This window comes from Dermacentor albipictus, chromosome 3, assembly GCF_038994185.2.
Source record: "Dermacentor albipictus isolate Rhodes 1998 colony chromosome 3, USDA_Dalb.pri_finalv2, whole genome shotgun sequence".
In the NCBI taxonomy this organism is placed as follows: Eukaryota; Metazoa; Arthropoda; class Arachnida; order Ixodida; family Ixodidae; genus Dermacentor; species Dermacentor albipictus.
Genome location: NC_091823.1, coordinates 161,448,757 through 161,473,422, shown reverse-complemented (window position 1 = coordinate 161,473,422; position 24,666 = coordinate 161,448,757). Strand labels below are relative to the sequence as shown.

The following is a 24,666-nucleotide window of genomic DNA, read 5'->3' as shown; positions in this document are numbered from 1 at the left end:
ACCGGTGTACTACGTCATTCCACTTTGCTGGAGTAGTTTACAACATACCAAACCTCGGAGGCTATGAATGAGAAAATATGCTTATATAAATATACAAGAGGTCCCGCAACTATCTCGGAGCTCGCCACCTTCATGTTGGTGCGCACGTCCAAGCGGAGACAGCGCAAAACATGCATGTCAGTGGCACCGAAAGTGTTAAAACAACTTCTAATGCGGCTTCAGACTTTATTAAGTGCGGCTACACACCGTAGTTTAGCAGGTGCACATCTCTGTATAAGAGGAGGGACCGTATTACACATGAACACATGCTTTCGCATGCTTCAACCAAAAATGACAAACTTTGCATGATACCGTGTAATCACATGTGTTACATAATAAACATGCTTATATCTCTCTTTCTCTCTGCTTGCCATCCCGCTTCATTGGGGTTTGTTCTGCCTTTTTTTTCATTTCTTTTGTATGTGCATAAACAGTTCTGAGTAGACACGAATAAAATTTCGTTTGTTTTCACAGCGCTTTAGCCGTGAACTTTCTTTCTTCGTCTTAGCAATGAGCTTTATTTGTTACCATGAATTCAAGACTTCGCAGTCTTAAAAACAATATTGACCGCTTCGAATAGTAAATTCTCAAATCGAATACGAATCGAAAATTTCGATTATTCGCACATCCCTGTACTAAAGTAGGGAGACACTGATCTGAGACTGCAACAGAACAAGTCAACTTTCATTGCGCTACCCCGTCCTGGCAAAATGATCGCTGCACAGTCATCGGAAACGAATTGAATAATGGCCCGGACAGAATTGTCGCAGTTGGAATCCGTTCGCTCACCGTAGGAAAGCTTCCTCGCGGAAGACGGCGAGGAACTCAGCCAACCTGCCTTAATAGTGAATGATTCCCTCGCCAGGTCCAATCAATACTTTCGGTTATGATGAGGACGATGCTGATTTATTCGGATATCCTTCGAAATGGTGCGGGTACAAATAGTAACTTAGCCTGCTTTATCTAATTGAGTAAAATACACATTATTCATCAGCCTAGCAAGCGTTTTGTCGATGTCTCCCTAATCATTTCTGGCTTCCTTAAAACCTCCATTTCTACATTGTTTAGTTACCTATGCCTGCAACGGATCCGGTCCTGTCAATCTCTCCCTTTCTTTTTTCCCTCCTATACTTTAAAAATCTCCTATGTCGACAGCTGACCGCCTAATGATTCCATCTAATTTAAATACCTGGAAGGCGGACGTTCCCTGCGGGTCTTGCTGGGTGAATGCCTTCGCACTGCATTAGCATGTGGCGAGTGGTCTTCAAATTTTCACTGCCGCGCACACATGTCTCATCCTGGTGCGGGTGTTAGCTCCGGAATGCTTTGTTTTTATTTATTTACTTTTTTTTGCCGTTCAGCTAGGGCCTCAAATAGCAAAGCACTTCCCTTCGTGCTACCATGACAATTTCATCTTCTAATACACTGGTTGTACAGCGCCGTCTAGAAAGCACTTTACCTCACTAAATTTTCAAATCGCTGTGTTAGTTGAGGAGACACGGGAGTAATTTAAGTGCCACGTAACTATGATGCCCTGAAGCGAGCTTCACTGCCCGTGGAGACACACGTAGAGAGAGAGAGAATAATTTTTTGAAATTATGGCTACCATACTGAGCTCCTTTACGCACTTCACCGACAGGCACCCACTGCCAAAACTATCAACCGCAAGCGACGTTCTTTCCCTGCCTTCCCCCGCACCAAATCTGAAGGACCGTATCATGTTACTTCCACCGATTGCTGCCTCCATTCTTTATCTGTCTTCCCCTTTTTGCTGCGCGGCACACTTCCAGTGACGGTTTTCCGCGCTGTGCATTGGATGTCTTATCGAAGCCACGCGTCATAATAGGTGTCATCGAGAGAAGTACGCGTAGCCTTGGGACACAAGGAAACATAGATTGATACTGATAGACTCAGTAAACACAGGTGTAAGTCTGCGCCCATCTGTCTCCTTCTTTCCCCGTGTTTTCGCGCAGATTGTATCAATGCATCCACGCTTACACACCTAGCTGTCAACATTGGTTTCGTTCCAAATTTCAACTGTTCTGACGCCGTGCCGCGGTTCGATGTATTGTAGACAGCGTGCGATACAGCGTGTGTTAGGCTCTTTGAGACTACGAATAGTAAAGCGCCTCCTATTTTCGCATTGCCACTCTCAGCGCGCTCGCTGTCGGTGTATTCGCCAACTAAAGCACCCCCTGCTTCAATATCGCCGCTCCGCAGTGGCTACTTTCGCTAACCTCTTCTCCCAACGACTGCGCCTTCATTCTTGTCAGAAACTGCAGAAATTACACCGACCACTCTTCTGCGCACGACTGGGGTGGCGCGCGGCTCCTATGTACCCGCCCTCTCCCACAACATTGGCCATTCACTCCGGCGCCTTTCCGCCGCTGTCTTACAGGGCCGCCCGCAACCTGTCCCATTTCCCAGTCTGGGAAGCATAGAAAGTAGTTGCCGGTCTCGTGTAGTTTAGGCGCAGTGGATCAGAGATGGCCTCAGGTAGGCCCACTGCTATACTGTCAATGCTCCGACAATCGTCGTCTTACCGTGCCTCCTGCAGCGAGTTCTCTAACCCTTGGTCTCTTGGTTCACAGCGAACATTAGAATCTCACTTGCCCTCTTCTCTTCATAGGTCCCAATAAATTATCCATCTCTGAGGCCTTATTACGGTTTATCAAGGCGACCGCTCGCTATTGCCGTCTTTAGCGCTACATGCATATATTCCTGCCAAGTTAACACGACCCTTCTCTACCGTTCGAAACACAACTACACAAAACTGCACCGTATGCCGCGTCTTAGTTTGTTCACCTTCCCCCGTGTCCTATAGATCATCATGATCTACCAAGGAGTCCATCTTGTTGCACTGGTACACGGAGTTCAGCATGCGCGTGCCTCCACGGCCGTGAAGCAGCTCCCCCAACGCTCTTCGGTGGGCATCCGGCCTATCCGAGCGTCGCACGGAAGCTCAGTCAGAGTTATTCTTCATCAGACTGCTTCTTCGACAACGGGTTAAGGCTCGGCAACATGAACGCCGCACAAACGTTGTTGCAACGGGCTTCACACTTCCCAAACACCGACACAGGCTTTAAACGGCCAGCGCTACACAGAATGATAACAAAGTCATCACGTTGCACTATTTGCTTCCGTGTGCACCAGCAGAGGCCGCTGCGCCTCCTCAGTCGCTTGCTTGTAGGCGAAAGTGTTCAGAACGGCAGTTTTTTTCGCGGCGTCGCTACTCTGACTTCACCGACCGTGCTCAGATATTCGTGGTGTCGTCACAAGCAATTGACGTGTGTTTGCGACGCTCCTGCTAGAATTCGATAACACTGGTGTCGAGATTCTTGCTTCCTGGTGCAGCTAAAAAAACTCTTCTCCAGGCACAGCCAACCTGCATATATGTACCAAAAAGGAACAATAAATTTTTGCGCACCACACTTCTTTTCTTTTTCTTTTGAAAAGGTTTTGTCGCCGAATTGCTAGCCGTTTCAGAGAAAGAGTCCACGATATACATATGCATTTATATATAATAATTGTCAATCCAATGCCGTTGAGTTAAAATTAGCAGCATGCCCAGAAAAAAATAAAATCCGACGATCAGCCGTTCGTGGTGTGTTATCATAGGATAAAGAAAGATTACAGGTGGACGAATATTCGGAGTTGCGAATACGAATATGAATAGTTAGTGTATAATCGATTCATATTTAAAAATGATCTATTGGGTATTTTTGAATATTGGAACTAACCAAATGTTTCGCAACAACCGACGCTTAAATTCGGGTTACTGTTCTCCTGCTGAACGCAGTACCCCAAATTATCAGAACTACAACGATAAACGTTTTCGAAGGAATGCACAAACAAAATGGGTATTGCAAGCATCATTGTTTTCGGTTTTGCAGGTAAGTGTGGTGCTGCCTAACACTTCTTGGGTTAGATCCTGTACACATATGATAAATGCCCTACAATGCAGACGTGGTCGTCGGCGTAGCAGAAGGGCGAATGCAATACGCGCGCGATGCAGAGGTTACCGGTTCGGCTTCCACCGGCAGCAAGTTACTTTTTCCTCCACTTTCACTTAGCTTTAGCTTATAATTTTTTAGCTTGCACCAAAAATTAAATTATTTTTCCTATGCTTCCGTTTTCTTCATTGACTTTTGGCTTCGTATGATTTTGACTAACAAAAATCGGGCCCCTCAGTTCCTCTTCTTATCCTTTACATGTCCACCAGTTATTTTTGTTTCTGGTAAGTGAATTAGTGTTTCTTACAGTCCATTCACGCAGAAGTTTTAACTTTTAGGCTGCCACCGGTGATGTTTTCCATTTAGCGGGTCAGTTATTGTATGTACTATTTACAAATACTTCAGCAGCTTTCTGTTTTCTTTTTCCATAACGTCTGGTGTTTTCTCAACAACCACTTATTTAGCGTTTCTGGAAAGCTGGTCCCAAAGCAGCCTGTCGTTTGTGAAAAGCTTGTTTGCAACTAGGCTCTAAAACTGTAGAGTGGCTATTAGCGCAGTTCATTTTGTTATAGTTATAGTGACCTTGTGTTTAAAACTGATCCTAACTGTCCATGATGGTTGGCTGTCCATTCTTCACTTTCGTCGGCCACAACAATAACAACACTCCCCTCTCAGGTACTCAGTGCGTTTCTACTTTCAATACTTATTTTTCTTCAATATTCACCACAGAAGATCAGCCTTATCTGCCGGATGCATCGAAACTACCAATACATGTCACCTATAGAAATATAGTTTAAAGTGTCGGATGCTTGATAAATAACCTCAAGCTAATCCCATCCCGTGGCATTGACGACATTAATTCTAATAGTCTGAATATAATACCGTCATAGTATGTAGTAAAAAAAATTTCGGAACGTCCCCCGTACTATGCCCGCGCGGATTATTTTTATCTGGGTGCATTTGACGTTTCGAGACATTCGAAAAGTGTTCCATAAATATTCGCATTTACGAATAGCGAATAAAAGGCCGAATCGAATACTACTGCTACTGCAGTATTCGATTCGTTATTCGAAAGCTTTAAATATTCGATCAGCACTACAATCTACACTAAGAAATACGGCAAAATAAGTAGCATAGAGACCCAGGTTAGGCTGAAAACATACAAACTGCATTCACTGTAATAGAGCTGTCTTTTTTTTTTCTTTTGCTTTTGAAAGGCCACCGCGGGGAATTAAAGAATTTAATTTAGAATACGACTAGACATAAAAGAACATCCAAACACTGTTTCAAAACATAAGCACCAAAGTCAGTTTTCCCCTCTCGTCTTGTTCACTGGTGTCCAGATCTCCTGTTCTCCTTTCCCACTGAGCTAACGCCGCCAATAACGGCTTTCACATTGGACGAGGCGACTTTGTGCCTCTTTCGAAAACGTGTCGGCGTAACAATAAATTTGTGTACTGCCTCAAGATGTAAACATTTCAGCATGTGTCGTTTGTGTTCGTTGTCTCCGGACATACGGATGCACCTGCCGCCTGGGTTACCACGACGTGAACAGACTATGCTGCACCGTCTGTGGCTAGGCGTTGCTTTTACGACCTCATATGCTTTCCTTATTGGAATGGCCAAGAGCCCCACGTGCGACACATGCAACAGCGATGAGACGCTCACACATATTATCTGTGTCTGCCCACGGTATAATGCCCAGCGACAAGTGATGTGCAGAGTAACGGACCAGTTGGACAATCGTCCACTGTCAGAACTCAAAGCTTTAGGTCAGTGCTTGGAAAGAACATTCGCGTTGAAGGCCCTACTCGCGTAATGAAGGTTTCTGCTCTCTACGGGGCTTCACGGTAGACTTTAATAACACCGCCCCCTACCGCTCTAAGTGTGCGTGCTTTGTTAGTGCTTGTCTCTCTCTTTCTCTCTATCTCCTCCTTCCACTCTCTTGCTCTTTTTATCCCCATTAACACTCCCCCCGTGCAGGGTAGCCAACCAGAACTACCTCTGGTTAACCTCCCTGCCTTTCTGTGCATTCTTTTCTCTCTCTCTCTCGGTGGTGCGTGTCATATTTGAAATAAAATGAGAACATGTCCTTCTTCTGAAATGCCATGATTCGGTCGGGACATGTTATCTTCATCAAGGTAATTGTCGCTCCCCGCAGGATGACAATTTTTGCCCGTCAGCGTTTGTATACGCAACTATTCCCAGTGTAATACAGCGGGTCTTGAGCTCATCTGCAATGAGAGCGAATAACATAGCAACAACTCACCTCTTGGGCAGGTGCAGAGCCTGTATCCGGCAGTTCAATCTCAACGTCCATGCTCATTCAGGTAAAACGAAGAAGGGCTTTCACCTCACCACGTCCGACACCATAAGGTGCCTGACGATGTTTATTAGCACACGGGCATTCAACACCTGATCAATTTGAGTTGCTCCAGTCGCACTTTTTAGACACACCACATGCTCCCGCACGACTCCTGTGAGAACAAAAAAGTCCAACGCAAGCCGCTCCCGAGCGGCTTTGATTTTGGCTTGAGCGTGCTCTCCTCTTAATAGTCCCGTTTCGCGCACTCTCGCGAGCAGTTCCGGGCTTCCCCCGAGCCGTTGGAATGCCTCGGCGGCCGCCATTGTCCTGCTCGTTCCCATGACGAAAGTAGTCGCCTCGCGCTCGAGCATGGCGTCCGTGCGAACCTTGTTGAAGATGAGCTTGATCTGCTGCTGGCACACGGCCAGCCCGTCAGTGGGCGACACCACTAGCGGCACAGCCTCCATTACGCGTCGCGGCAGCTTCCAGTACACCTGCACAGGCAACAATCGTTAGACCTGCATCCCAACAAAATGCAGTGCATCGATATTATAACCGGCGGTCTATTACATTGCAGAACGGGTGCTTTGGGTGCAGAAAAACGTGGAGGAAGATAGCAGAGTTCTAGGTTATCCGCAAGCTTCCTCCCGTTTGCGCTTTACCGCTAGGACGGGAACAAACAGTGCTTTGGGCGGGATGACGAGAGCACGACAGAGGAGGATCTGACTAACAACAACGGGTTTATTGCGGGGAATGCAATATAGAGGTAATGTACAATGAGTCTTCTTTAACAAACACCTGCTTATTACCGGTTTACCGGAGATGTGTGCGGCAGCAACGATGCTGGTAGTGACATCTACTGGAAATTTTTCTAACCACAATGTCTTAGACGCATTTAACACACATAACAGCCCTATGTTTGTCTCGTTGAACACTTCTCCAACAGGTGGCACCATTAACCCGGCTAACTCCGCATCCTCAAACGGCTACAAATTTGTGGAGAAACTAGGCACGGGCACTGTGCGGAGTCTGCCTGAATGCGTAAGACAGGGCTAATGGGATATCGTCGGGCGAGGCCTTTATGCTACAATGGATATAAAATAAGTTACTGCTAATAGTGGCACGAAGATATTCTATTAATTCTCGGGGCAATGGTATTGGGCTTCTACCCGCATCGATTGCTCAGTGGCGCTCTCCTGTTGAGTACCAGCTTGAGGATCAACAGGACAGACTCGACTCCTGGCTACGGCGGCCGCATTTCCACGGAAGTGGAATGCAAGAACATCCGTGTACTGTGCTGTGTATACACCTTAAAGAACCTCAGACAGACAAAAAATATTATGAAGCACTGCTTACAGAATCGGTGATACAGATTGTGCCGATTCGGCATGTACATAGTTCCAACATTGAAATCGTGGATGTTATCCAAATCTAAATTTTAATCTGTAAGCCTGAGGTCTCGGGCTCGATTTACCGGTCACGTCATCCACGTGCTCACCGTGTTTGAGTTAGAGATCGCGGATTCGATGCCGGCTGCAGCTGCTTCTGTGGGACAGTTTGCTTCTGAACGACCGTACGTTTGTATAGACTTAAACACGTCTTAGAGAACCCAAGGTGGTCAAGATTAATCCTGATTTCCCCACTACGGCATGCCTCATAATCGGATCGTGTTTGTGGCACGTAACACCCCAGAATTTATTATTATTCTCTGAAGCCCATCGTCTGTACCGTCTGTAGACGGTACAGACGGTGGCGGAACCAATCTGAAACCTCCGCAGCAGCGGCCTGTGGCATCGTACTCTCTGGCAACGTGCGGTCTAGACTAGTCTCTTGCTTACTTCATGCCACAGAAGGAGATTGTGCGACATTCATTCATTCAGAAATATTAAACAAAAGCTGGCGTTAGTGAGCTTATATTTCGTTAAAAGGATACACAAGTACCCCAGAGTACCCTGATAGGCAAGCATGGCGCTGTATAGGTTGTTCCACACTAAGGGGAAAACTCGCAGCGCATTGCATCACGACGCGGTGAGCCCTGGGGTACAGTGCCCATTCTAGACACTGTAACTGGAGTCGGGCGGCGGCAGCAACTCGCGCAGACGCAGACGTTCTAAGAACGGGGTCTTGAGCCGCGTCGTCTGCTATGGCGGCGCGCGCTAGGCGCATTGTAGAGAAGCGTGCTACAATCAGGGGTAGTGCAGAGATTTCATCGTTACGGCGACTACTGAGCCGATATTCTTCACTAAGCGTTGTGGGATGCCAACCTCTGAGCTTTCATTGGAGAAAATAGAGTTCAACAAACTTCTTTTGACAACATGCTTCGTTTGTTCTTTCAAAAGGCCGGGCTGCGTGCACGTATATTTCTTCACTTTCTGTGGTGCCATAATATGCAGTGACAAGAAAGAGACACCAAAAGAGGCACTCTAGCAACATGAATTCCTCTGTCCGATCTCATCTGTGTGCGCAAAGTGGCTCGCCCATTCTGACGCTTTCCTTGAAAAGCTCACAATAAATGTAGCTGTGAGTGAGGCTATTTCTCGTGTCCTACCATTTGATTTTTTTTAATAATATGACTCTTTTTCTAACCGCAAGTATTTGCAGACGTAGCCCCTTTGAATCTATGGACAGTCTCTAACCGTGGCTGCACTTCTACGTGAGCGACAAGGCAAAACACACACACCTGTGTCGTTTGCGAGGGGCCCAGGAGAGGAAACTCTAGCCGCGTCATGTGGCCGCTGCACAATATCAGAAATGCCAATTTGTCGGGAAGGTCCTTGAAACACTGCGAGTGTGACGTCTGCACCGATAGTGTGGACAGGCTTCTGTTATGGTTGAGGCCGTCGAATATAATACGCGCAGCATCGGGTTTGCAGTCGAGTACAATGGCCAAGTCAGTCAGCGTCCTTGTGTGGTTCAGAAAATCCGCCAGGAGCTGCGTCGCATCTTCACTTACGTCTCGGAAGAAATTGATGTGCAGACTCGTAAGATTCTTCGACATTACAAGCAGACTTATCATCTCCTCCAGTGCGTCCGTGGCTCTTCGCATGTCCGTGATTAGGAGCGGAGGGGTATCCGTGACATGCCTGCTGTGCCCACTGCTGCGCCTCTTGCTGTTGCGCGGGCATATAGCTCGAACAGGATTCCTCGGCTTTGAGGAGTTCGCACGCCCAAGTCCTGCTTCCGAAGGTCCGGGACAGATTACCCCTTTCAGGCATTGTACCTCATCGAGTGTGATCACGGATATCACGTTGTCGATGGTTGTTCGGAAGGTAAACTTGCCAAGGCATCCGTTTGACTTGGCAAGAGGGAGTAGGTCACATAGTCTGTCTTGGTTCACGTAACCAGCGTCGACCCTCAAGCATGGGTGGGAGCGACCAAGGGCCTCTAAGAAACATTGTGCCCACTCACTGGTCAACATATCTTCAGGAAGTCCCAGGAAATGGAGAGACTTGTTATGAGTTAGAAAATTCGCGAACGGGTGACAGGTCGCACCATGCTCTAACATGCTTTCGGCGACTTTGGCCCCTTGTTGGTGTTCGGTGCACCAGCGGCACTTGGTGAGGTCAATGCTCTCGACAACGTCGTTGACCAAGAGTGCATTGCTCAAAGCCCGAATGTCTTCCATGTTCATGTAGATACCATCACCGACAATTCGGATTATGTTTCGGTTTGTTTCCAACGCTTTGAACACGGTGCCCATATTAGGCAACGAGTAGCTCCAGTCCTCTATCGTGAGCTCTCGAAGAGTGACGTTCCCAGCGAGGTAATCGGCAAAACGCGAGCCATGTTGCTCGATAATATTCCAATCTATGTGCAAACCCTCAAGAGTCGAGTTCTTCTCGAGCCCTTTCACGAAACGCGTGGCGTTAATTAATGTGAAAAGGATCCTCGTCAGGCGTAGGCGCTTTAGCGATGCCGTCTTTTTAAGCAGAGAGCGCGTGGCACGCTCAAAGGCACAGCATTCGTTGACCTGTCCCCACATGGACAGATCGTACAACTCGAGTTCCCGAAGTCGCACCAGTCTAGGGAGGACTTGCGTCAGTCCTATAGTAGACGCATCGTCGAGTTTGTAAGAACCCAAGCTCAGCCGCTGCAACCACGGTGCCTGTTCTAGGGTGTCGAAAAACAGCACGTGGTGGTGACGCAGGAGGCAGGCGTCAAGCTCCACGGTTCTCACGCAGTAGTTGTTCAGCAGGAGCCAATGGAAGAGAAGCACGGCACTCCTGTAGCGCTGAGCGCGGAAGCCCATGTCGCTTTTGTCCGGGACGACGTCACCGTCATTCTTGCACCACGTGGTGGGTGGATTCGAACAAAGTGCGAGTATCCCTGGACTAGACTCCAGGAGCTCTACGCGTATCTCCCAGAGAAGTTCATTCCACGCTCGCAGGTGGTTAACAGTATGGCGGCAACGAGAGGGCGCTATCGTATGCCAGGTGACGCTGTCCAGCTGAATGTCGGCGCACCTGACGGCGTCGACGAGCAGTTCTGCTGGTCCGAGTTCGGGACACACTGGCGACACGAACAGTGCAAAGTCCAGGACGTCGTCCGGCTGTGGTAACCTGCATGCAGAGAGAGACCTTCAATACTGTCATGCGTGCATTGTTTTGCTCTCTGCTGGGGAATATGGTTACACCTGATTATCACCGTTATCACGTTGTTGCTTGGCGCCAGACGCGCCTACTGTATTCCGCCCTTATTGGGTGTTGTAACTCATTTTGTAGCAAAGAGTTTGACAAAAGAGACTGCGTGCGCGCCCACAATAGTGTTGCACATTCCTGAATGTAGGCCACCACCAGCGAGCACTCTCGAATGTACGGTATTACATACATGTGTAAATAGCAGACGGACTTGACCTGTCATTTCAGATTTCGAAGGCCTACGTTGACCGTGCCCAAACCATCAGTGTGATTTGAGTATCCCCTAATTTTTTGGAGCACAAGTAGGCCCACTAAAGAAATATATTCTTAACGTCATGGTATTGGCACTGCGCAATATTAACAGAGTAAGGGGGAGAGATTGGTAGATGAGCCTGCAAGCTGTGCTCTATAGGGGTAGGGGGAAAACGCAGGTGGAGGGGGGAATGATAGGGCCAGAATCTTAGTGACCGGGAATGCAAGTAAGCAGTTGTGCTGTATAGACTGGCTTGAGTCTATCCACCTGTGCGCCGTTCTTATTTGTTCTTGCGCGATACAATATGTCGTCACCTTCATAGCGGAAACAGAAATATGATAGCAAAAAAGATATAGGAAGAAAGGTACGTTTGCTTCACGCACTTCACAGTTATCGTCATTGCTGTCAATAAAAACATGCTGCTAATTTAAACCCTCTATAAAATATCTCGATTGAGAAAACCTTCATGGTGAATGGCGCCGCAGTTGCCTGCCAGGTGTTGTGCGAGTTGAAGTGTATTAATGCGACAGCATTATATGCCCCATAAAGCGGAAAATCCGGGAAGCGTCCACCGTTAACATACGGTGGTACCAAGACCAAGGTGACTAAGTGATGACGGCACGTTCCCAGACCGTTCGATGACGTCACATTCGGGCCTGCTGCGGATCGCACTGCGAAATCCCATGGTGAGCCACGTCGTCGGACGGAGGCCGTGCTCACGCCCGAAAAATCGGATTTGCCCAATTCGAAAATTGAGTTCGCCCACGTTCAAAACCGACCTGGCCTAGTCTCAAAATTTACTTGACCCACCCCCAAAATTTGTGTGACCCACCCCCAAAATTAACTTTGCGCAATTCGAAATTTGAGTTGACCCACGTTCAAAACCGACCTGGCCCACTTACTAAAATGGAATTGATCATCCCCAAAGTTTGGGTGGCCCACCTCCATGATGTACTTTTCCCAATTCGAAAATTGTATGACTTACGTTCAAAACTTACCTATCCCAAGGATAGACAGTTGAGCGAGTTGGTACGGTAACATGATTTTGGCTTCTAGCGCGAAGTGAAACACGGACACAGAAGTTATCGGGAAATTATCGGGAAATTATCGAGGCTTTCCACATAAAAAGATTAGGAGACACTTGCGTCAGTCATGCTTCGTTGTCTCTGTTAGATTGCGAATTCCAGTACCTTCGCAATACGTGTACTAATCTGAAATAATTTTTGCTCTTTGACTTCCATACCCACTGACATGCTTAACTGATGCTTTTTACATTGTCATGTTCTTATGCTACGGATTTTGAAATCACCTATATATATATGTTCTTCGTTTTAATAAAAATTTAGTTGAGAGTTAGCGCTCGTCCTGTCTGCTCCTTTCTGTGTCCGTGTTTCACTTCGCGCTAGAAGCCAAAATCATGACCTAGCCCAATCCCAAAATTGATTTTACCCACCCTTAAAATTGACTTTGCCTAATCCGAGAATGTGACCAAGTGATCACGTCATGCGACATAGTCAAGGGACATGGACGTCGATATAGTCGACACGGCAAGAATGCTTTCGCATTCAATGCACGTAAGGAAACTGAAGTGCCTCTGTAACTTTTTATCCGAGCACAACACACCGCGCCGTCCCAAAAATATAGGTGCGGCGTTGCGGTGCAATTTCCAAGACTGTTATTTCTATTTTGTCTGTAAACCTCAAGAAAGTGGCACGACATTGGCCTATCAATATCATCAACGTGTGTGAATACCTAAAAAGATGAACCGTGCAATCCGGGTCGAAAAAAAATTATGCCATAACGACAATCTGATTATCAGACGAGTCGTAGGTGGGACTAATATTTATTTAGTTATTTATTTATGAGACCCTAAGTACCAAGGCTCTAAAGTGTGGAGTGGTTATAACAATTACGCACTAAGCACAATATAAATTGGTAATAGCCTTAAAGTCGTCCATCATCTTTAAAGAATGGATGCACCGCCTTTTACAGCGAAGCTGTTTATGCGGACCATGTGCCGTCGTTGTCGGACTTCGCTAAAGCTGTCATCATCAGCAATGGCTCGAGCGTCGTCGTCTTCTTCCGCAGCTGGCTCGTTGGCGCTACGTGGTGGTAACGCGCGAACGCGCTCGCGCCACTGCTCCCGCGTTCGTTGTCGTGGTCGTTTTCTTCCCCAGCCGGCTAGGTTGCCGCTCGTCATTGCAGAGTAGAATTTCACTTCGCTTTTGTCGTCGTAATAGGGAGGCCGCCTTTACGGGAGTATCAACCAGTGCTTAAGGGAGTATGAGCCATACATTCTCTTACTAGCAGAACCTTGTCGATGCGGCGCTCAGCTGATGCACCGACATCAACCGGTTGTACTTGACCAACATCAAAGGGGCTTACCGATTCTACCACGGAAGGAGAATGTTGACCGGCAGCTGGCAGATGAATCCATTAGACTTCGCAAACACCCTGTGAAGACTGACAGCGGCTTGCCTAGAAGGTCTTACAGTGAATCGTAGTGAAGTTACATTGACATTGCTAGACGTCCGTTCTCTAAACAAGCTCGCTCCTGACCTGATTCACGATGAGGATTCTTCAGAAAGTCGATGTCATCTGTTTGACGGACACGTGCGATGCCAACATGTCGCAAGTGAATGAAATTACTGCACTAGTGCTAACATGCAACTCAGATAGATCTACTGGAGGGGTAGGGATCTACCTCACGCGCAAGCAAAAAAAAACACCCTGTGTAACGCTCGGTGTAACTAACACAGCTTGACTGTTCGACTGTCTTCACGGACTGCAAGGGGCGGTGATTTACCTTTTTTTTTGTTCATTTCGCCCCCCCCCCCCTCATCTAAATGCTGTTGCCACGCCCGGGATCACACCCGCGACCATGAGCTCAGCAGCGCAACGCTACAGCCACTGTGCTGTCGCGGTGGTTACTCCTGCTCGAGGAACAGAAAACATAAAGGAGAAAATAACAACAAGCCATCAAAGAGTAACCTTGGTGCCATCCTTAACACATGAGATGTTACCTGGCTTTGCTTTTCAGGCGAGGTTTTTCCATGGCTTGTTCCTGTGTCCGTAACTGCGATTACGCTGTCGCTATGGCAACATTATGCGCATTTCCAAGCCCTCGAGGGAAGGGGCAAGGGGCACGAATGAGCTCTTAACGGTCCGTTTCTTTGGCGCCAGTATACCCGACGGCATAAATTGAATAAAAAAGATGTAGGTCTGTTGCTTTGATGAAGTCGAAGAGCTACCGGTGCAAAGGCCCGTGCGTCCAGCTCGCGAGGTCAGGTGGTCGTTCTCGTCGAGCCCGACCTGCCATTAGCCGGAGAGGCAGTCGAGTATAGTGAAATATCTGGCCCACTGAACCCAAGATAAGGCGTCGTCGAGGCAAGGAAGAGGGTATACAACCGGTTCGGGAATACTGTTTAGGCGGCGATAGTCTACGCAAAATCGTGTAGGGCCGTCCGTCTTTCTCACGAGAACTATAGTGGAGATGACCAGGGATAAACGAGCGAGATATGATGCCAAGCTATAACATATCTTCCACTTGAGTTGAAATTTCAGCGCGTTCAGCAGGAGAAACACGACGAGGGTTGTGCTCAACGAGTGCATGGAAGCCAGTGTTTATTTTGTGACGAACAGGAGTAGTACAGCCACGTTCTCTCGGTGATAGCGCGAAGCACCTTTGAAATTTCACCAGCAATGCTTGAGTATCGGACTTATTGGATGACGTTAGGTTTGGGCCGAAATGGAACGCATTCAAGACGACGAAGTCATCGCCACTCTCCGAAGAAGTACAGTGTTGCACTGTTGCGAGGACGGAGCAGGGCTAAAGGGCAGCCCCGGACGCCAGCACTTTTCCAGAGTGTGCGCGCAGTGGGCTGTCTGATAGGTTGAATGCCAGGACAGCAAATGCAGAAGAGGAGCGCAGTAAAGAGCGTGGGATGGACAACTCGTTGCGCGGTCCCGAGCAGATAGTGCAGTCAACAAAGACATCCGCATGTAAGCACACGTCTATGTCGCAACGAACGGGTACCCACACAGCAGAAGACAAGCGTATAGTTACTGTAGATATTGCCAGCACAGGAGAGAAAACGGTTGTGGTGGGCGAACATGTTCATTTTTGTGCGGCTTCGGTAGAAGCGCAGTCGTTAGTGCACACATCCATTTTAGGAAGGCGCGTACTCTCGTACGAAAGCAAGAGAAATGCTTGCGCAACGACGAAGTGCTATTTCTGAGAAAGGAGAGAGCTCCTGCGACCGCACCGCTGGCGAACTCAAATACGGAGCGCACGCACGAGGACAGCACTTTATTTGCGACTGTGTTGGCTGCCAGGTCAAGTGCCGGATAGTGAGGGAGCATTTAATATACCTGGCGTGGTTAAAGTTGATGCGTACGCCCAGGGTTGAGCACCAGTTTCATCCCAAAATTAAGGGTGTGCAAACGTTTTGCACCACAATGATTGGGACACTTACACTTTTTCCGAAAGCAGTCACAGTGATGGAGATTTCTCCAAGGGATGATAGACGAGTCCCATCAGCTAGGCAAAGGTCAGCTGGTGTGACCGTAGCCGTCTTCAGATGGCACTGAATGGGGAGCAAATTTGACGTCACGAAATTAAAAGCTGTACCGGTGTCCACTAGGGCTTCAGCGTTTACCGATGGCTCACCTAGCTAGACTTGCAACGTGGGCATACCTCTCAACAGGCCCTATAAGAGAGGGACTTGACGACCTACGCGGGGTCCTGCCCTCGGTGGCCCGCGGTGAAGTTTTCCGACGAAGGAAATATGACGGACACAGCCTCGCCTGTAATGGGCGATCTCGTTGCATTGATAACAGCGCATGGCTGGAGAGCGCTGAGGGTATGTGTCGGCTGGCTTGGCATGCTGACGCTTGTTGACTCGGAAAAGGGCGGGTGTGGCACACTACACTGGAGCGTGCCCCTATGTGAGCCTCCAAGGGAAGAGCTAAGACAGCGTGAAATGTACACGGGCGGGCGAGGCGGGCAAAGAAGTAAAGATCGAGGTAAGTGATGGAGTCGATGAAGGCTCTGGTAGCATTGAAGTCGGCGGTGGAGTTCCGACAACCTCCCAGTGCCTTCCACGACAGGCGCTCTATGGAGCAGCACGCTCTGGCAGGTTGCAATGGCCCTGTTGCACGTGCTGTAATTCTGTAAGATCTCAGTGCTGAAGATCGGCGTCACCATAGCGGGACTTGAGTGCCGAGACTAGAATTGTGTAATTGCAACGGTCGGATGCCGGCAGGAATTTCAGACATTCAGCGGCAGCAGAACAAAGCTGAACCTCGAGGGCTTGAGCTTTGTGGCGAGGTGACCAAGAGTCGAAAGTAGCGACAGACTTAAGATTCACACGAAAAGCAGACCATGATGTTGTACCGTCAACGGTAGGTAAACTTGAGAAGGATCCCAAGTGCTGCATGATGGAATTGGGAAAGGGAGATTGAGGTGCCGAGACAGGTGGAGCTTGAGCAGTGCAAGCAGGCGACACGAGGCTGGAAACACGTGTGGTGAGGTTGGCGATGCGACTCGGCGGAGGACATACGCTGGACTAAACAGTTCTCAAAGGAGAGCAGTTGTTGGTCAAGGCGTGTTTCAAGAGAGTCCAGGAGAGCCGCTAAGCCCGGCGCAGGCTGACGGCGAGTGGAATCGGAATTTACTAGGTGAATCTTTGAATGTGTTGTACCAGAATCTGAAGCCTTAGATGAAGGCGACGATTGCGTAGTGGTGGTGTCGCTCGCGGAAATGGGGTGACCCAGTCGGGTGGCCGATGACGGCGCCGGCTTAGATGGCGGCAGCTATATGCGAGCGAAGGCATGGTGAAAGAGGACGTCATGGTGTGGTTTAACATGACAGCTGCCACAAATATGTAATGGGGGTCCGGCGCCTTGAACTCGTTCCAAGCGATACACGATCCACCCAACTCTCAGCCGCCCCAAAACGCAACTATTTTCCTGACCCAATGCTACTCTATCCTTCTTGTCTTGTCTTGTTCTCTAAGCCTGCCGCATACCCACTATGGGGGATTGGCTAAGAAGCAGGCGGTTTGTAGTGTGTTTGGAATTAAAACAAAAACTAAATTTGAATAACAGAGCGTGGGAGTAAAGAAATTAAATTTAGGGATTAAAACAAAATGTTAGGAATTTTCAGATAAAATAATTGTGAAACTACACTTGCCATTCTCTTCCTCCTTTTTCACTTGCTGAGTTCTTCGTTACCGTTACAATATTAATTTGGGGCACTACTTGGCTAAACGATTATAATAAATTGATAGCACTACAAAAAACGTCTCACGTGCGTTCGAGGAGTATCATGGCCATGTTTAATTATTTATGGCCAAACCATTTTTAATAAAACGTTCTGTGTTAAAGGCAAACCAGGTTCATTACTACAGGTTGCTGCTACACATTAAACAAAACAAATGACAGTATATCCAGAATGTACTCTGATCCGCACTATAGCTTCCGACAACATATGAGAACGCCAAAAGTAAGAACCAATTACTGAAAACAACTAGCCAGTTACCAAGCACCTTCACTACCAAATTGACTACACGATTAGGATAAGGAAATTTTGGAGGGTTCGAATTAATTACATCAATCTTTTCTCACTGGGAATAATTTTGAGTCTGTCTGATTGAAACCGTAGTATATTGTGCGATATTTTTATTACATATTGAAGTTACACTTGTAAGTTGTAAACAAAATCTGCCTTGAGGTTATTGTGTAAAATTTTCAAATTTTTATAAACACGTTTTCTTTTTCACGTAAATAATATTCTGTATCGCGACACTCGCATTGATTTCAGCATGTCTGCGGAATTTGTGTGCTGTGCGTGTCTGGCTTGCGTGCCGAATCGTTGTAGGAGCGAAATCCTTCGTCAGTTCATATGTCCTTTACCTTCTGATACTTTTCTGTTATGAACAAGATAAATAAAAATCAATTCAAGTGAGAAAAAAGGACAGCAAAAACGAAAAACGTAAAATGCTACATTTCATCAGCATATTACACCAGCTGTGCTCTGTAGAAGAGCACCAAATATATGGTAGTATTCAATGACATGGTGTATATAGTGTAGTCAATGACAAAGGATATATGTAATATGGCTGTATAGTGGCCTAAAAACATTCGCTTTAAAGTGTGTAAAATACATACCTAATAAAATTATGGCAGGTATACGTAGGCTGTACAATGATACATTGGAGGAAAAAATAAAAGATGCGCAACGAAGACGTGCTATAAAAAGTGTGTCACTGTCAGTAGCACTACTGCCTCATCAGGGCCCTTCGAAACTAAGGGCCTGGGCGCATGCGCTGTGCAAAACGGTAGCATCGCAACAGCGGCCTCTCAGAAGAGGCCGCGCTATGAATACTTTGGGATGAGTAGATGGATTTCATTGAAGAAGTCTAATACTGTTTTCGTATTCAAAAATGGTTCCTTCACGAGAAACATCGCTGACTGAAGAGAGATATGTTGCCTGCAAGCTAGAGGGAAGTGTTTTTTTCCTTTCAAATTTCGCGTCCAGGCACTCCAGTAATATGTGGAGGACGGTCAACCTCTCGCGTTACATTTGGCGCAGATAGGAGGATCATTAACTCGAGTTTAGACGACAGCAGCTTACCGTGATTTCTTTGTTGATGGCGAAGTCCCTAACCGCGGTTGATTAGGTGAAACTTATTAGTCATTTCAGCATCCTAAAGATGTTGTCAATAGCTTCTAATCTTTTTTCCACAGGAAAACTTTCATATCTATGGTTGCGACAGTCATGGGAGCGTTTTGATTGCCAAAATAGTACCTCTGATTCCTCTGTGTCCAGGCCCCCAGAATATTACGATGCGTTGTTCGGCTGCGTTAATAGCGCACAGAAGCGAATATAGTTATATAGAAATGTAGAATATATACAAATCCTGCCCTCGCTTGCTGAGACCAGGGATGAAGCAGACTGGGCATTTACTCAGGAAGAAAAAGCGATTGATGAATTGAACATGTACGTCCACCTTTTTTGTTATGTTTCACAATTGGAGCCACCACTTTCAATTCACAAACGCAGCACGCGATCTTACCTAAAGAGAAACCGGGCCGACATCTAAAGCATCGTTGTGACTCAACTCTAAACGCTGCATACGGAAGCGTCAGTACACCTGGATTATCTGTAACAGTTTGTCGGGCGTGAGCTGGCTGGTTAAATAGCTTGAAGCAAGCGTACAAAGCTTCAAAGTCCTATCGAGAGCGCCTCTGTCTCTTAACCATTGTGTCACCAGAAGAGGAAAACAAACGCGTTCAAGAGGCAATCCCAGCTGTCACAGCGTACATGCTCAGAAAGGCTCGAAATTGGCGTTAGAAACATGGTATGTGGTCAGATCCCATTTCGTACACGAGATCAATGTTAAGCACATCGAACTTGCAAGCTGCGCTCGGCTACTTCACCAAGGACGAACTTGGGTGCTCTCGGCAGACTTCGAACAAGGAGGACATTGTGTCAGTCATGGCGAACGGCGTGAAAGAGTACGTCTCAAAGCAATTTATTACACGTCTTATCCGTGAGCGATTCCAGATGTTCGATGCAGCTCAACCCAGAACTTTCACCGCTCGGTCAGTTTTACAGCCGGCGTTTAAATTGGGTGCTGCTCGCACCAGAAAAGGTTTGCTGCGCCAACCTTTGCGTCTCCCTGCCAGGGAACGTAACTGGCATGCAAAGCTCGCTCAAAAATTAAAGTATGGGGTCTTGCGTGCCAAAACCACTTTCTGATTATGAGGCACGCAGGAATAATTTGGACCACCTGGGATTCTTTACCGTGCACCTAAATTAAGTACACGGGTGTTTTCGCATTCAGCACCCATTGAAATGCGGCCGCCGTGGCCGGGATTCGATCCCGCGACGTCGTGCTTAGCAGCCTAACACCATAGTCACTGAGCAACTACGGCGGGTCGAAAGCTCGCTTGAAGGGATGAAAACATTGTGCCTTTTGTGGTTCCCCAGCGGTAGACTGTATGGTAGGTCAATGAGAGAGCTGCCCATGGAGTGAAAACCTCACTTTGGCTCGTCTGACAATGGTTGACGAGGTCAAGATCACGTTCGCTGCTTGAGAAAGCGGCGACTTAATCAAAAAGACGTCATCCCCAACACTTTCTCACGCGATAGCGTTAACGGCCCCATGTCGCAAAAAAACCGCGTTGGCGTTCCGTGAGCGAAATTGCAGTATATGTTATACGGTACAAAAGTTTTTCTTATATCCTTAAAGTTGCTCACAACTTGTCTTACATTTTTTACTAAGTTATTCCTCGGAATATTGACTATGACAGCCCACAAACAAATACCATTAAAGAGAACACCAACAGTGCATGCCTTTTATGTGAAATCTCGGACTGAAATTTTAAAAGGGCGATACGATAGCCGAAACGTGAACATGTTTTTTTTTTTCGCGCGCCAGTGCACAACCTCTGGGGTCGGCCCTCGCAAGAGGCTGCGTTTCTGCCAGAAAGCGTGCCGTCATGCATAGCGTTCGCCGCGAGCCTTTCCAGGTAAACATTACGGTTACATGCGCCTTAGTTGTCGGGAAGCGTGAGACGCAGTCAGGGATCTTCGAACACTATCGCGTTCCACTCTTGAAGCTTAAGCGTCCTCCAAATTTTTGTGAATGAGATAGCGAAATTGGTGGCCAAATGCATTACTCACAAATGCATACGCAGCCCTCAAGTCATGGCTATTCACGAGGACAATAAGGGTGAGCCGCACGGAAGCATCGTTCTGATTTCGCGGGGAACTGGACTGTCCTCTCAAATGAAACACAATCGTATCATTGGCACGAGAAACAAATCTAAATCTTCACCTGCGTCACCGCGACAAGGAAAAGATCACACAGCTGCGCTGTCATAAGCGACAACATGCGTCGCGATGCAGCGCACGCCTGCTACGCCCTAGGTGGGGTGCACGAAGTGTTAAATGAAAAAGCACCCATCTGCAGCCACGTCACCTACGCCAGTGATGGGTAGAGCGAGCCCTTTTAAAAATAAGTACCAAGTGTATGAGTTGTGGCGCGCCAAGTAGACGTCCGCGAGGCGAAAATTTCCGCTGCCGGGCATGGAAAGCCGGTCACGGTGTGGGTGGACTCCTTAAGCACGAAGCTTCTCTGCACAACCAGAGGCCTGCAAGTGCCGCCTCCATTCAATCGGCGCACGAGATGGTCTCCCAACTTGGCGGCAAGCTCGAGAATGTGACCCTGCTGCGTGTGCCTGCTGCACCCGTCCAGCAGCATCGACAGCGAAAATTGATTCGTAGCATGTGTGGGTGTGGCGCCCACGAGCAGTCAAGCGGATATGTGATGCCCGTTGCGAGAACTGCCGCTGATGCGAGAACTGCGAGAACTGCCGCTGCCGCGTAACTGACGGTGATTAAACTTTTCTAACTGCAAGGGACACGCAATAAATTTGTTCGAGCACCACAAGTAAGGTCGAGATGGTTCTCTCAGACATTGCGTCCTAGGAAACACAGAAAAGAACGCGTTCACTGTTCTCGCCACTATGGAAATCCGAGGTAAGCATCCCCTCAGTTATGGCAACCGCTGCTTTTTCATATTTTTTTAGAGAGGGTAAGTGTTACCAAACCCAAACGAGTACTCAGCGCACTAAGACCAAGACGCTAAACATCGGCCACTCTGATTCATTATATATTGTGAATTGGGGGAATGAAAAAAACATGATATTGCATCCATGTTTTGCTTGACATAAGTGGACTTTCAAACAAACAAAAAATTAAAAGATTGATTCCGTGGTTCTTTCTTTATTTCTTTTTTCGTAAAGGAGCTTTTCTGGAAAACCTTGCTTATTTACCTATTTTTTTCTTATCTTCTATTTTAAGTAGCAACACAATCTTTTGCAGGCATGCTGCAAAGCCAGCATTCTATATTTAACTCTGCATGCCTTCAAGGGTCTCTGTGAAAGAGCAAACGCGCAAAGGGGCATCAAAGTTCCAAAAGTTTTCTCATACGGGTCACCTTCGAAATTTCGCAATATTTTTTTGCATCCTAAAATACGAGCTCTACAAAATCTGCGCTACGTTTACATCACGGGAAATGTTACTTAATTCGAAAAAATGCAAATTAATCCGGGCATCCAGCCATACACTGACTTAGTCGTGTGCAAGATTGTTACATTCACAGATTTCCTTTAGAAAAAATTTGCATGCAATACATGTACTTGGGAGCTCATATACACAGCTAATAATCTTACCTGGCAAATGCACGTTAATTATATTTACATAGTAAACAACGCTAATGGTAAATTCTGATACCATCGAAGAAATTTCGTCATCACATTTTTTTAACCCGTCCTGGACTACGGACGCCGCTAACCTCGGACTACTCCACCGTCCGCTAATTTTAAAAAAATAAGTTATTCCTCCTACTCCTTTATAAGGCTCTTGTCTGCCTGAACTTGAATATGAAAGTTCTGCATGAGATCCCGGTCCTGTTTCTATCGGCGGTCGTTCTGTCCTTGCGTGTTGTGGTGTGTGTGTGTTTGTTTGTTTGTGTGTGTGTTTGTGTGTGTGTGTGTGTGTGTGCGTGCGTGCGTGCGTGCGTGCGTGCGTGCGTGCGTGCGTGTGTGTGTGAGTGTTTTGCCTTGAAGCGCAAGACGAGCTTTATATACCATCTAAAGCGCGCCATTCACGTGAGTGCATTTCAGAATAACACGTGGGTTTCAAGAGAAAAGAGCTTTCCAAGACAAGTTTATTTACTTACTGCTAAATTTGAGGCACAACGATGCTTACACCACACGTCACGCATGCCGCAGCCCTATTTCATCTAACGTTGACGTTGAGCTGGAGAAACGTTGTCTTGGCTTTCCCGTCTCCTTGACTGGAGTCAGGAAAAGTGCTTGCCCTTCAAATTGTTTTGTCAAACGCGCAACGGTGTAATTCACCTTTTTCTTTGGCTCGAAATGCACGGCTAGTATCCCCCTGTCGCTGGTGCATCATATGACAGGGGAATAGATAGGGATGTACGCAAAAACACGAACTCACCCGCATTCACTCCCTGCTGCACCTTCCTCCATCGATGGCTCGGCGTCCGGTGCAGGACCACTCTCCGCCATGATGTCTCAGCCTCCGTGACCCGTTGTTCCCTTTTCCTGACCGCACTCGCGCGCGCTTCGGGAAAGCCACAGTCTTGGCACAGCTACCAAAACAACATGGTGTTGTTGTGGCTTCAAGACGTGCGCGTCGCGCAGTTGTACTTTATCCAGCAATATTTCTTCATCGATATTCTTGAGCGTTTAGCAGTTCAAAGCGTTCACTCCTCTCTGTAGGTTAAGCGCACATAGACTCGGACGGCGAAAGGAGCCGTATCAAGTAGCTCAGATCCAGATTCTTGTTCAGTTGACTCCTATCATTCTATTGGAAAAAAAAACATACGATTCCACTAGTGCGCGCAAGGACGCTTATCAAGTGGATGCTTTCCTGCCAAATCTTACTGCGCTCAGGCTGCGCTTAGCTTCAACTGCAGACATCTTAAGGCCTTTCATTTAACAATTCAATGCTCAGGCACTGCTGCGAAAATGAGAACGTCGTATCAAGTGGAGGAAATGGGTTGTCTTCAGCGAAGGGTGAGTTCGGATGGGGCGCAACTCGGTGGTGATCGATTTTTCGGGGAGCACTCCAGTGAGGAGGAGAGCGCTGAGGCAAGCACTGGCGCCACCTGGCACCGGCAAAGCATACTACACGAGAGTGTCTGCTCTTCTTTTTTCGTTTATATTGAAAGCCGGAGGGAATTATTTGAGCTGCCACGGTGCACCGATTCGCCGTAACGCATGTTCGATCACATCTCGCAATCAGCAATAATTACGGCGGGTTGTCTGATTGGGTTGTCTTTGTCATTGACGCTGCATTGATGAGTATGCGCTAGATTGCTCCAAAATGTAGTGAAATAGAAGATACCCCTATAGGGGTGCGACCGGCCGGGCTCTCGCATCCTCCTTTTCCACGAACGCCGCGAGATTTAGCCACTGCTACCTCTCCTAGAAGCTTCTGCCGCGTTGTAGAGTTCCTTCAATAGTTTTAGCTGCAGTTCTAATGCGCGTGTTTGCTTTCTGGTTAATTCAAACATAAAATAGTCAGGTTAGTCACTGCGTGGCTTAGCCTTTGTGTATATTTTGGGGACCACTACATCCATATCTTTTTTTTATTTACCACCCGCTCTCAGAACCTTCGCTACACACCGAACGCGATTAATTGCTCAATATAGGCCTACACGTTTCGCGTGACTTCAATATAGTTGTGGTGAAGGCTTATTATATAGGAGGGTGCTGTACGGAATACAGTGCAGATCATCAAACATGAAAACAAGGACATCTCTTTATTTCTAAAGAATTTCACATATTCGCACCTCAAATTACGCGTCAGATAGACATAATCAGTACTTAGCACTTAATGAGCTTTATGTCTTTGGTTGCTTCGCGTTTTTTAGCAAT

At 47.3% G+C, this 24,666-nt stretch overlaps 1 protein-coding gene across 1 annotated transcript; it reads right to left on the bottom strand.

Annotated features, from left to right (window-relative positions):
- Positions 1–1,990: 1,990 nt before the first annotated feature.
- On the bottom strand, positions 1,991–23,480 carry LOC135905181 (uncharacterized). Its single transcript, XM_065436201.2, has 4 exons — positions 23,222–23,480; positions 8,978–10,856; positions 6,262–6,791; positions 1,991–3,424 (listed from the first exon to the last, which is right to left on the bottom strand). Exons 1-3 carry the CDS (start codon positions 23,290–23,292, stop codon positions 6,342–6,344), a joined length of 2,400 nt encoding a protein of 799 aa, XP_065292273.1. The 5' UTR covers positions 23,293–23,480; the 3' UTR covers positions 1,991–3,424; positions 6,262–6,341.
- Positions 23,481–24,666: the final 1,186 nt, after the last annotated feature.